Source organism: Stenella coeruleoalba (genome assembly GCF_951394435.1).
Source record: "Stenella coeruleoalba genome assembly, chromosome: X".
Taxonomy (NCBI): Eukaryota; Metazoa; Chordata; class Mammalia; order Artiodactyla; family Delphinidae; genus Stenella; species Stenella coeruleoalba.
Window position 1 is genome coordinate 16,026,414 of NC_137152.1, and position 12,428 is coordinate 16,038,841.

Genomic DNA, 12,428 nt, shown 5'->3' on the forward strand with positions numbered 1-12,428 from the left:
AGTTCGAAGAAGGAACCAGCCAGACCTCCCCCCTCCTCCTTCAAAGAAATAAATCAGCAGAAGTGTAATGACAGACCACAACAGACTTGCCAAGGTCACTTGATGAAGAATATTCTATTACTGATTAAACTCAGCGCCATAGCTGAGTGAAACACGGCAACGTGGCTGGCTCCCTGTCACGTTAAATCCTCTCAACAGTACTGGACTGTACTCTGTGATTATCCTAAGAGCTGCCTTTATCAATTTAATGATAAAATCTTCCTTGCCCTTCAACATGCATTTCTCTCTGAATACTAAGACCAGAATAGGCAGAACCGTCTGTATTTTGACCAAGTGCCCCAGGGGTCAATGCAGTGGTTCTCAAAGTCTGGTGAGCTACTGAAGCGGGACACGGCCTGGGCCTGTGTATTTTCACCGCAACCCCTGACTGACTCTGACACCCTCCAAACTTTAGGGACCACTGCCATGACATCTTCTTTCGTGCTCCAGGATGGGAGTCCCCGTACCTCGTGTCTCATGGCCTATGAGGTCGGCTTCAGCCCCAGCTAGGAGCCTCTGCTCAACCCTCCTTTCTCTTACCTGGGGGTGAAAGTTAGAATAATTTGGGGGAAAAAAAACACGATTCAGGAAGCAGAATCAAGATGTCTACATCCGGAACCGCCTGTCTTTTCAGGGAGAACCTCACTCTATAAACAAAACTCAAACTCCTTTGATAGCTCTACGAGGCCTGGCTGGTCCTAGAGTGTATGCCGAGAACAGGGGCTGTCGGTAACACCGATATCCAGGAGCTGGGAGTTTCCGCGGTCTCAGAAGGCCTGAGCACCCCCATACCTGTCTTGCTCTTCCTTCTCCAGACGTTCTTGCTGCTCCTGTTCCTTCTGCAGCCGGGCCTGTCGTCTCTTTTCGGCCAGCATCTTTGTGGCCTCTCCTGCATCAGTGGTGCCCGCTGTGGGCTTCCACGAGGCTGCATTGGAGGAAAAGATCAAGGGAAATGAAACAGTGACTGCACTCACACGGCAGCTACCACTTGGGATTGAAAAATCCAACCCAGTGGGTGATGGGAAATGCTGCCAGGACCAGCACCATCAGCCACCAAGCAGAGAGGCTGCAACAGGCTGGCTGTGACCCTGGATGCATTCCACCATGGAGGGCAGTGGAGAGGCGACAAGGAGAGACAGGGTCACCAGCAAGTCCCAAGGCAGCCACCACTGCTGCGCCTATCTGGATGAACTCACCGCAGCTGTCACGGAAGCTTCAAGGACTAAAGGAAGACCCTCTCTGTGGGAAAGGCAGATGCTGGCTGGATGCAGCTGACCACCCCCGTGGGCTTCCACAGCTAGGAGCAGCGTCAGCCCCTCAGCCTCCTCTGCCAGGAGACCCTCAGGAGAGCGAGGGGAAGGACTCGGGGCAACATGCAAGCCTGAGAAAGTGGCACGAGGGCATGGAGTTGTCTCCGGGAAAAATTCCCGTCTCTCCCCCATACCCGAGACTCCCGCGTGCATGGAGTCAGAGGGAGAACCGGCTGGGCGAGGAGGGCCTACCTCCACCGCCCTCGGCCTTCCCTGCTGCGGCCTCATGCTTCTCGGTGGCGTGTCTGTCTGCCACGTGCTTCTCTGGGGCCTCCTCCCCAGGTGGGCCGGCTGCCTGCTGAGCCAGGGAGCCCTCCCTTTCCTTGTTGCTCTTCTCTTTCTCTGCTTTCTTCTTGGGAGTTTCCTGGCCGGAAAAGGCGGGGAGGCGGTACTTCACTGGAGACCCTGGGTATGGCGGCTTCACGTTCTTTGGAGACTGCGGATATGCTTTTGAAGTTGCCCTGGAAAACCAAAACCACGCCAGAAGATGATTACCGGGCCTGACCACAGAACCCTCTGTTCCAAAGACACCTGGTTCCAAAAAGTTGAACAATTTCATCCTTCAAGGCAAACAAACGCAAGGCGGAGCACACACTCAGAAGTCCCTGAAGTAGGACTTCCCTGGTGGTGCAGTGGATAAGAATCCGCCTGCCAATGCAGGGGACACAGGTTCAAGCCCTGGTCCGGGAAGATCCCACATGCTGCGGAGCAACTAAGCCCGCACGCCACAACTACTGAAGCCCACGCACCTAGAGCCCGTGCTCTGCAACAAGAGAAGCCACCGCAACGAGAAGCCCGCGCACCACAACGAAGAGTAGCCCCCGCTCGCCGCAACTAGAAAAAGCCTGCGCGCAGCAACGAAGACCCAACACAGCCAAAAATAAATAAATAAATAAGAAGTCCCTGAAGTATTATCACCCTAACAGGAACATATGGTATCTAGAACATGTCTCTGGTGGAAGGGACAATGTTTTAGGAAGCCCAGCCAATGACGTCATGTCTGAATTTCACTTAAGTTTGACGACAACGTAAGAATAAAGTGTTAGGCATTTTCCTACCTCCTCTTTTTAGAGGAGCACCAGGGTTGCATCTGGCTTCAGCATATGGCAACGAACGACCCTGCTCCCATTTTTTTCTATTATGGCAAAATACAAACAACATGAACTTTACCATCTTAACCACTTTGAAGTGTACAGTTCAGTGGCCTTAAGTACATTCACACTGTGGTACAACCATCCCCATCGTCCATCTCCAGAACTCTGTACTCTTTAAACGCTAACTCCATACTCCCGCCTCTCCCCAGGCCCTGGCAACCACCTTTCCACTTTCTGTCTCCAGGAATTTGACAATTCCGCATACCTCACAGAAGTGGAATCATACAGTATTTGCCCTTTTGTGTCCGGCTTATTTCCCTCTGCATCTGTTGGAAGAAGGTCCATTACAGGTGTGCTGGCCTAGGCCTGGCTCCTGGTGACCACTGGCTGCTGGTGACGTAGATAACAGCCTAGCTTTAGTTGCCGAGTGCACCCAAAGTTCGCACAGGGGTGTGACATTTGTACAGAGTACTTTTAGAAGAGCATAAAGTAATCTGTTCGTGCATCACACACCGTCACTCTCAACCCTGTAGCAGGCTGAACCATACGAAAGTGCTAATGGTCAACCATTTTTGATCTATAAAAACAGCAATAAAAATGGCAACTCAACATAATATTAAAGGCCAATTTCTCACCAGAGACCTAAAGGGTTTCCTAATCAGATCCTGGTGGTAAGGAAAAAATATAATCAGACCAACATTAAACTTGGTCTTGAGCTGGAAAATAATCCTCAAGGGGTACGTGGACTGGAAAAGATGCAGACCAGTTTTCCAATGATGCTCTCATGGTAAAAGCCCAGCTCCGGGTGCCAAGGAGAACACGTTTTCTCAGTTAATGCCAGGCTGAGGGCCACACAATGACCCCATGAATACGACTTGAACGTGATCTGAATTTTTAAAATTCAGTTATTTCAGCATCAACCATTTTACTGATATGGAATCAGTCCAGATCCCACTTCCATGGTGGTCTGTCCACCCCTCTCTGGCAGTCTGCTCCGTAGCTGGACCACTGTGACCCCAGAAAGAATCACTTCATAGTCGCCACACCGACTTCCCTTGTGCCACCATTCTGTTAGGCCTGGAGCCACACAGAACCCCCGTGACACCTCGTCCACGTGGACGGTGCCTCCTCTTTGCAGACCGTTCTCCCTCTGCCCTGGGGCTCAGCCAACTCAGGCCCCACCATTCCCGAGGGACCTCTTGACAAGCAGGCATTTCTATATAACCTTGGTTTTCTACTTTTGTTCCTAGACCCTAACCACATAAAAGCCAGGCACAGAATCCTCTTGCTTCTTCGATATACGTATGCATATGTACCAGGGTTTCTCAATCCTGCCATGACATTTGGTGCTGAATCATTCCTTGCTGTGGAGCTATTCTGTGCACTGTTTCGCAGCATCCCTGGCCTCAACCCGCTAGATGCCAGTAGCAATCTCCACTCCCCGCAACCCACCCCAGGTTATGACAATCAAAAATGTCTGCAGACATTGTCAAATGTCCCTGCAGGGGCAAGACCACCCCCAGCTGAGAACCACTGAGGTGAGACATACATATAGCGCCCCCCCCCACGCCCCTTCTATCTGTATAAAGCAGGTAAAAGTGGTGCTGCTCTGGTTGAGGGGTAGTATCCTAATCCCCACGCCCCCCGAGGCCCGCCTATGAGTCTCCTGAGAGCCCTGGCTTGAGAGGGAATCATCAGAGCCTTCTGTGTTCAGACAGCCAGGGTCGCACCTGGATCCCTCCCCCAGTGATCTGGAGCTCACACTCCCTCTAGCACCCTCCAAAACTGTGTCCACGCTTCCTGAGGGCTGTCTGCACACCAGCCCCTGTGCTGCTAAGTGTAGTTGTGTATGTATGTGTGTATACGTGTATGTCTCTTTTAGTTGTCAAAAACTGGTATGACACAGGTACTATTATTAGGGTCACTTTATGGAGGAGGAAGCGGGCTTAGAGAGGTTAAGTAAGCCGCGGAACCGCAGTCTGTGCCCACGACTCCCTGACTCCACTTCTTCCAACTTGGCCCTACTCCCTGTGTCGCAATGGTGGCTAAGCCAGAGCTTGGGGTCACCACGATCCCCAGATGTTCATTTTAGACCTGGCACAGAGTAAGCACACAACAGATGTTAGATATCGGGTGTTAGTGAAACATATAAAATAAAAATCCGAATTATCCTCACAGACAAGAACGAACCAAAAGCAGGAGGAAGAAATAAAACGGGGGAAACCACAAGCCCTGCTACCTCATGATGACAGCGCTCCATTAAGCATCGTTTTCCAATCAGCTGCAAAAACCTGCATTTAGGTTCAAACAGCCTGTACTACCGTACAGCAGGGGATCTTCTGCTTGGCAACACTCTCCTTCCATGCTGTCGTCTAGGGCCATACTGCTGCTATAACCACCAGGAGAGTGTCTTAAAGGACCTGGTCTAATGCACCGAGGTGATCAAAACACGTCACTTACTCCCTAGAATGTCAAGTGCATGCTCTGTGCAGCTCCGGTCCAACCCCTGTGCAGGGACAGGCAATGGCAAACAATTACTCCTGGATGTGGGATTTGGAGAGAGAGGCAATAGGAAAGACTGCTATTTCACGGTAGATGACGCAGACAGAAACACCTTCTCCTTCCGTAAGCATTCCTATCTTGACTCATTAAATAGGAACTTCTGCTATAGTAAGGACTGGCAAAAAGCCATTTGCTCTTCTTCCTTGCCCTCAACCTCCTCCCCAAGGAGTGAGGCATGACTTCTCTGCTTGGTGAGACAGAGCAGAGGTGCTGGGCACCCACCGCCCAGTCCATTTGAGTTCTCTCGGGCACCTGCCTGCAGCGAGCGCACATCTGAGCTTCCCTCAGTGGTGCCTGAGAGGTGGGTTCCCCCCGGGGTCCTGGTGCAGGCGCCTCTGCTGCGCATGGGCAGACATGCGAGGACCTCTTCTGCAGACCCCACTCCCACCAGGAGGGTCCCCGGGGCTGGACTATGGGGAGTGGGTAAGAGGCCTGCACTGGCTGCAGGCCCACTTCATTCTATAGTCTTGCCTTAGTAGCAGAATGCCAGCACCTGGATCCCAACACGAACCCAGGGTCTGGTCTAAATGGCTCACTCACGGAAGGGAATGAGCCCGATGACAGTCACACCCTCAGTCAGTGTGCCCGGAGCCTGTAAGAGGGACATGCAGGGCAGGACTACAATCCCACGGGGAAAAAGCTGGTCTGCCCTGGGTGTGAGAGGTTCTGACAGCCTCAGACCTACTCAGCCCTGCTCAGCCTTGCTTCAACTTGCTTTAAGAGAACAGTCACGCGTAGGTTCTGTTCACACCACAGACTGTAAGGTTCTGTTCTAAATAATACTGGGCCAATTATCCACGAGCACACATCTAAAAATAATTGCTACCTGATAAGTAAGGGTGAATTATTTGGGATAAAACTCAACATACTAAGGAGTCTATCTACATTCCTCTACCCCAGCTCTTGCCCAATAAACAAAATAAATGAGAACGCACACACACACACTCCTCGTACGCACAATACAAACACGACCTTCAAATTAGAGAAGTGTAGGTAAATCATTGATTTTTTTAACAGCGAATGACCAAACTACAGAATACAGTCTTAGAAGTTCCCTATTTTATCTCCAGATCCATAGAGTTTCCTGCTCAGCCTGCCTCACTACTTCCCTACGTGGATGTAGCACCTTGCCCGCAAGAGCTGCTGAGCGTGGGAAGCGTGAACCGGGCAATGCTGGTCTGTCTGGCAGACTCCGAGGCTCTCTGGTCTCCTGCTCACACCACTTACTGCAAGCCAAATGAAGTCTGGCAAAGCTACTGTTTCCCCAATTTCCTAGAAATAGATATCTTGGCTGATGAAAGAAATTAAACACAAATTAATCAGGGAACTCACTGTGCTTTCATAGAGTTTTGTTTTTAAGTACCGTCTCGTCTATCTAATAAGGGTCTATTTGGTCACCACAATAACCCAGTGAGGTAGGTAGGAAATTACTATTAACCATATTTTAGATAAGAAAGCCCAAATCCTAAGTGCTTAAATGACCTTTCCCAAGAGGTGTAAACAGATGAGAGAGCCACGTCACTTGATTTTTCATCTTGCTTTTTTATAGGTTTTCCACTCCAAGTTTTAAAAGTTCAATACTTCCAGTGATTAGACATCTAACAAAGGGAATTCACAAATTTTGTTGGGGTGGTAGAGATAGGCCTTCCTGACGCACAAGGCAGGATTATATAACCTTTTGAGGTTCCATGACTGGTAGGAAATATGAACAAACACCTCTGTAAGTAGAGCGGCAAGAGGAACTCTCCGGAGAGGGTTGTCATGCTTCTGAACGTGAGTTTACTGCAAAGCAGATCCCCAAAGGACTTTTTTCACTCCACATCTTGCAATCTAGTTCTATTTTTTCCAAAGCCACTTGACTCCAGGCACAGTGAACACAGCCCACCCACAGGATGGGAGGGGTCTGTGGCCTCGTCAGCACAGCTTGGCCAACATTCTGAGAAGTCTATTTGTCAATGGTCCCATTTTACTATTTACTTTCCAGAGAGAAAAAGAGCAATTTTATACCACAGAGACCTGTGGATACCACCTTAACCCAGTGATGAAAGTTACCATCACCAGTAATGAAACAACTTGACATCATGGCCTCCTGATAAGATGTGCTGAGAAGGAACCAACATCCCTTCCATGGGATTCCTGCCCCAAATGTATAACCTGAGTCTAATCATGAGGAAACAGCAGACTGACTCAAACGAAGGACAGTCCTCAAAAAAAAAAAAACAAAACAGAAAACCGGTCTGTGCTCTTTAAAAATGTCAGGGTCATAAAGAAAGGCTGAAGAACTGTTGCAAGTTAACGCAGACTAAGGAGGCAAGACAACTAATTGCAATGTGGGACGCTGGCTTGGATTCCGGACCAGGAAAAAAACTGTTCCAGAGGATCGCACTGGGACAACAGGCAGAAGTTGCACACGGTCTGTAAATTAAGTCTGTAAATTAAGTAACAACATCATGTCAAATGTTAACTTTTCTGATTTTTCACACTTGTACTGTGGTTATACAAAAGAATGTCTTCATTCTTAGGTATAAAGGGTCATGATGTCTGCAACTGATTCTCAAATGGTTCTTGGAAAATGTGTGTGTGTGTGTGTGTGTGTGTGTGTGTGTGTGTGTGTGTGTGTGTGTGTGTCTATGGAGACTATATGAGAGTGAGTAGGGGATGGGAATGATGAAGCAAGTGTGGCTAAATGCTAACAGGATGAGTCGAGTTCTAGTCTTGCAACTCTTCTGTAGGGTTGAAATGATTTCAAGATAAAAAGGTTCTTAAAAATCGGTCTAAACTCAAATTATCCTCTACTAAGACGGACAAATACAGGACAAGGACTGGGTGAGCAGCTAAGTATGGCTGTGAGGAGGGGGTATAACTTAACATTTTCAATTATCCTTTTCAAGAAAATTTTCAGGTAAGAATGTAAAAGCCTATTTGAGAAGGATGGTGGTAACACAAACAATAGTTAAATTGTCACTGCAGGGAGCCCTGATCCACTGTAGATGCTCATCTGTGGGCAGGGAATACCATGCCACCCATCTACCAGAGAAGCCTATGAGAATGGTGCTCGGCAAGGATTGATTAAATGTCCTCAACCATCAGAGAAACAGGCTGGCTCCAGGAGCCTGTGATTCTGAGAGGGAGGTGCTTATTTGGGGCCGTCCATACAACTTTGCCTTCATTTTTTCCCTCATGCGGACTACCTGTTTTGTTTCTAATGCATGATAAAATGAAATTAACCTAGATTCCTGACACAAAATTGATCTCAGGTAAGCTATCTCTGAAAGTCATTATCTTTGGCAGATTATATTTTCCACAGATGGCCACAATAATATCTCCTCCCATCCCACATGATCTTCTTGAGTTTATTTTTTCCATCCCATTGAATCTGAGGTGGTCCCACTGCTTTGACCAAGAAAATACAGCAGAGAAGGAACGCTGTGCCAACTCGGGGCATAGTCCTTAACTGGGGTTAATGGGCCATCATCCTTAATGGGCCGTCTTGGACCTTAAGCTTAGTCGAGCCCTAGGTTGTAATTTAACTGTAGCACCAGATGACATTGAACCGTAATTGCACGGAGGCCCCAGACGTGAGAACTTCCCAGTGAGCCCATGTCAAGCCACAGAACCACCACACAAAAGACCCTAAGAGAGACCCTTCCGGTAAGCCCAAGTCACAGAGCTGTGAGAATTAATAACAAATCGTTGTTTTATGCTAGTAAATTTTAGACAGTCTATTACAGCACCAAGGGATAATGGACACATTCCCCATCATAACGATCAAACTAACTTAGAATACATTTCTAAGAACCTGAAACCATGAGAGAACATTTCACATTGAAGAACTAGGGGTACAGGCAGCACCTACACACAGAGGGCAGAGACAGGCTGGGTAAATGCACTTGACCACACTTGATTTCCTTTCTCTAGGTTACAAGAAGAAAGATATGCTCCATCCACATCTTTGAGAGTCTAGCTGAAGCTAGTTTTTTAAAACCCATACAAGTACCGGACAATGCCAACCAACAATGAAAATAAACTTGAACATTTAAAAGAGCAAAGCCATTAATATGCACAGCCGCCTACAGTGACTTAATTGATCTGAGATCCGGGAGGGGAACAATGCGCTGTCAGAGCCATTCATCACATGGCCCGGCTGGATTTCTGGATGGGAGTTCAAAGTGGCTAGCCCCCCGCCCCAGGCCATTCAAAGCCACGTCACTTCCAGTGTGCTTTAAAGATCACAAGCTTGGTCTGCACAGAGGGAAAGTTGAAAATGCCACTTTGCTTGGGGCTTATTTTGTGTGACACCATTTTAAAAACCAAGTGTTTCTTTTTCATCTTTCTTTAATATTGAGTACACAAAAGAATTTTTATAAAATACGAAAGGTATGAAGAATGATAAAACAAATGTTCACACATGCACCAACCAGCTCAAGGGAAAGACATACTATGCCAGGATCTCCCATGTGCCCCTCCCTGAGCCTGTCCCCAACTTCCCACTCAGAGGCCATCATCACTCTGCATTTTATGTTTTCCATTTTCTTAAAATCATTTTACCACATTTATATTCTTAAAAACACACTGGTTTTGCAACATCTAGGAACTCAGTATACATGCAATCAAACTGCTGACACTCTTCTACAACATCCTTCTCGACGCTACGTTCCTGAGATCCACCCACTGGCTGCGGGCAGCTGCAATCCACTTTTTCACTGCTGTATAGTTTGGTTGGATTTTCAGAATATACTTACAGTCTACTTGACTTTTCACATTTCTCAGACCTGGCCCATACCCAGTGTGGTTCAGCCGCTAATTTTCACCCCAGGGAGAAACGAAATTTCTTTCTGAACATTTTAAAAATCAAGAAACGATTGCTATTCCTTAGACCTGTCAACTTGGTAATTCTGATTTAGAGGTGCCTGAGCAACTTCTATTCCCGGGGCACCTCATAAAGAGAGAAGGATTCTGGAGTTTGACAGTACACAGGCAGTCCAGCTGTGTTAGTATGCGCTATTTTTCCTGCCTGTGTTAGACACAACATGTATGGGGCTCTAAAAATAAAAGCCAGTCCATTAACTTCTCTTTGTTGAAAGTGGCAGGAATACCGTGCAGCACGGTACAGAAACCAGCATCCCTCATCGTTAAAAAAATTCCCCAAGTGAAATATACAGCACAGAAAAGAGAATGTTTAAGAAACTGATCAGTGGGAGAATAAACTGTTGAATGTCCCGGAAGGAACGAGGAGGCAAAGGGCCTCAGTCCTCAGGTAGGTTTGGCCCCAGCATTGCCCAGACCTGCCCAGACCACTCTGCTCTCCAGGCCCGCCTTTCCCCCCTGGCTAGCGTCCCACAGACTCATGCTGCGCGCAGACTGTGCAACAATAAACTGAGTCAGCCCCCCGCCCTTGCGGCAGCCTAGCAGGAGATAATCAAGTACAATGAGGCACAGATCAATTCGGCCTGCTCCCTCACCTCATGCAGGGCGCTCTGCTCAAATGTCACCTCCTCAGAGAAGCCTTTTCTGACCACCCGATCTAGCTCCGCCCCTCCACCATCCTCCGCCGTCTGACCCGGACTCATTTTTCTTCACAGCACTTATCACCACCTGATACTATATTTGTTGTTCACTGTCAGGCAAGCTCCACGAAGGCTGAGAAGAGCACTGGACACAGAGTAGGTGCTCTACGGGTGCTGGATAAACGAATGACTGACACAGCTACGTTCTGTCAGCACAGCGAAGGGGGCGAAGTCAGCTTTGGCTAGCTCTGGACAGGAGGACAGCTGAGCTGAGTCCTGAGGGATGAGCAGTACAAGGTGGGCAGCTCTCTCTTTGGAGCAGGCCTGGAACTGTCCTCATCTGGGTCCACATCTCCCTCCCACCTCTCCTGGGGCCCGTCCAAGTGGAGACTATTTTCATTCGTTTGGGGATTCTCTGGAGCATCCGGCACAGTGACTTGCATTCATTCATTCCATGAATACTTATAAAACTTCTACTAGGTGCCCATTACTGTTCTAGATAGAGTAGAAATTTTAAATATTTCTCTAAATTGAACTGCATTTTTAAAAGTCTGGGATTGTGTTTGAGTATCTTTGGTCAGAGAGAGCTTTTTAAAGCTCGGATGATATGTCCTTAAAAATATAAAATAGTTCTTGAATCACAACCTTCAAGATTTTCAACTTCAAAGAAATAGCACAGAGCCCACTGCAAGCTTGCTTCCAAAAACTGAATTGTCATCTCTATAGAAGGCAACAACCCTCTTGGTTCACAAAGATGAAATTTACAATGATGATGCAAGGACCATGAGTCAAGACCCAGGAAAGAGGGTAGAATCTGGAAAAAAAACAGGACAAATAGGCTTTTCTCTCTGCTAATGTCAACGTCCCAAACTGACAGGAGAGTACTGACATGCAAATGGAAGGCTCAGAAATAAGACAAAGACAAACAGAGACCTCACAGCTCACCTAATGGATTTGGAGTTTGCGAGAAAGCAATACAATAACCAAAGACAGGCAATACAGGCACAGAAAGAATGCAATGGACTTAAGAAAAAAAAAACCCAAGATGCTATTAATTCAGTAATGCGCTACAGAAAGATTTTCTTTATGGAAAGCACATACATCGATAACCAGTAGTAGTAGTTTATAAAAACCATAGCAATCTCTGAGCAAAACCATATTAGCGAAAAAGTCTCTGTTAGGAAGCAAAAAATCAGATATAAGTGCTTCTCTCATCTCGAAACATTTTTTAAAAATTCCCAAGTGTTAGAGGGCAGACAGCAGAAGCAAGAAGAACTACAATCCTGCAGCCTGTGGAACAAAAACCACATTCACAGAAAGACAGACAAGATGAAAAGGCAGAGGGCTATGTACCAGATGAAGGAACAAGATAAAACCCCAGAAAAACAACTAAATGAAGTGGAGATAGGCAACCTTCCAGAAAAAGAATTCAGAATAATGATAGTGAAGATGATCCAGGACCTCGGAAAAAGAATGGAGGCAAAGATCGAGAAGATGCAAGAAATGTTTAACAAAGACCTAGAAGAATTAAAGAAGAAACAAACAGAGATGAACAGTACAATAACTGAAATGAAAACTACACTAGAAGGAAGCAATAGCAGAATAACTGAGGCAGAAGAACAGATAAGTGACCTGGAAGACAGAATGGTGGAATTCACTGCCACAGAACAGAATAAAGGAAAAAGAATGAAAAGAAATGAAGACCTCTGGGACAACATTTAATGCAACAACATTCGCATTATAGGGGTCCCAGAAGGAGAAGAGAGAGAGAAAGGACCCGAGAAAATATTTGAAGAGATTATAGTCGAAAACTTCCCTAACATGGGAAAGGAAATAGCCACCCAAGTCCAGGAAGCGCAGAGAGTCCCATACAGGATAAACCCAAGGAGAAACACACCGAGACACATAGTAATCAA

General features: G+C 47.1%; 1 protein-coding gene across 5 annotated transcripts in view; it reads right to left on the reverse strand.

Annotated features, from left to right (window-relative positions):
• The window catches only part of MAP7D2 (MAP7 domain containing 2), a 107,787-nt gene that overhangs the window by 17,303 nt on the left and 78,056 nt on the right, over positions 1-12,428 (reverse strand). For all 5 annotated transcript variants that reach the window (XM_079910758.1, XM_079910757.1, XM_079910760.1 and 2 more), the window contains 2 exons: positions 1,542-1,810; positions 832-964 (listed from right to left, as the gene is read on the reverse strand). In XM_079910758.1, coding sequence (XP_079766884.1) covers positions 832-964; positions 1,542-1,810 — 402 coding nt within the window. The remainder of the gene's footprint in view (positions 1-831; positions 965-1,541; positions 1,811-12,428) is intronic.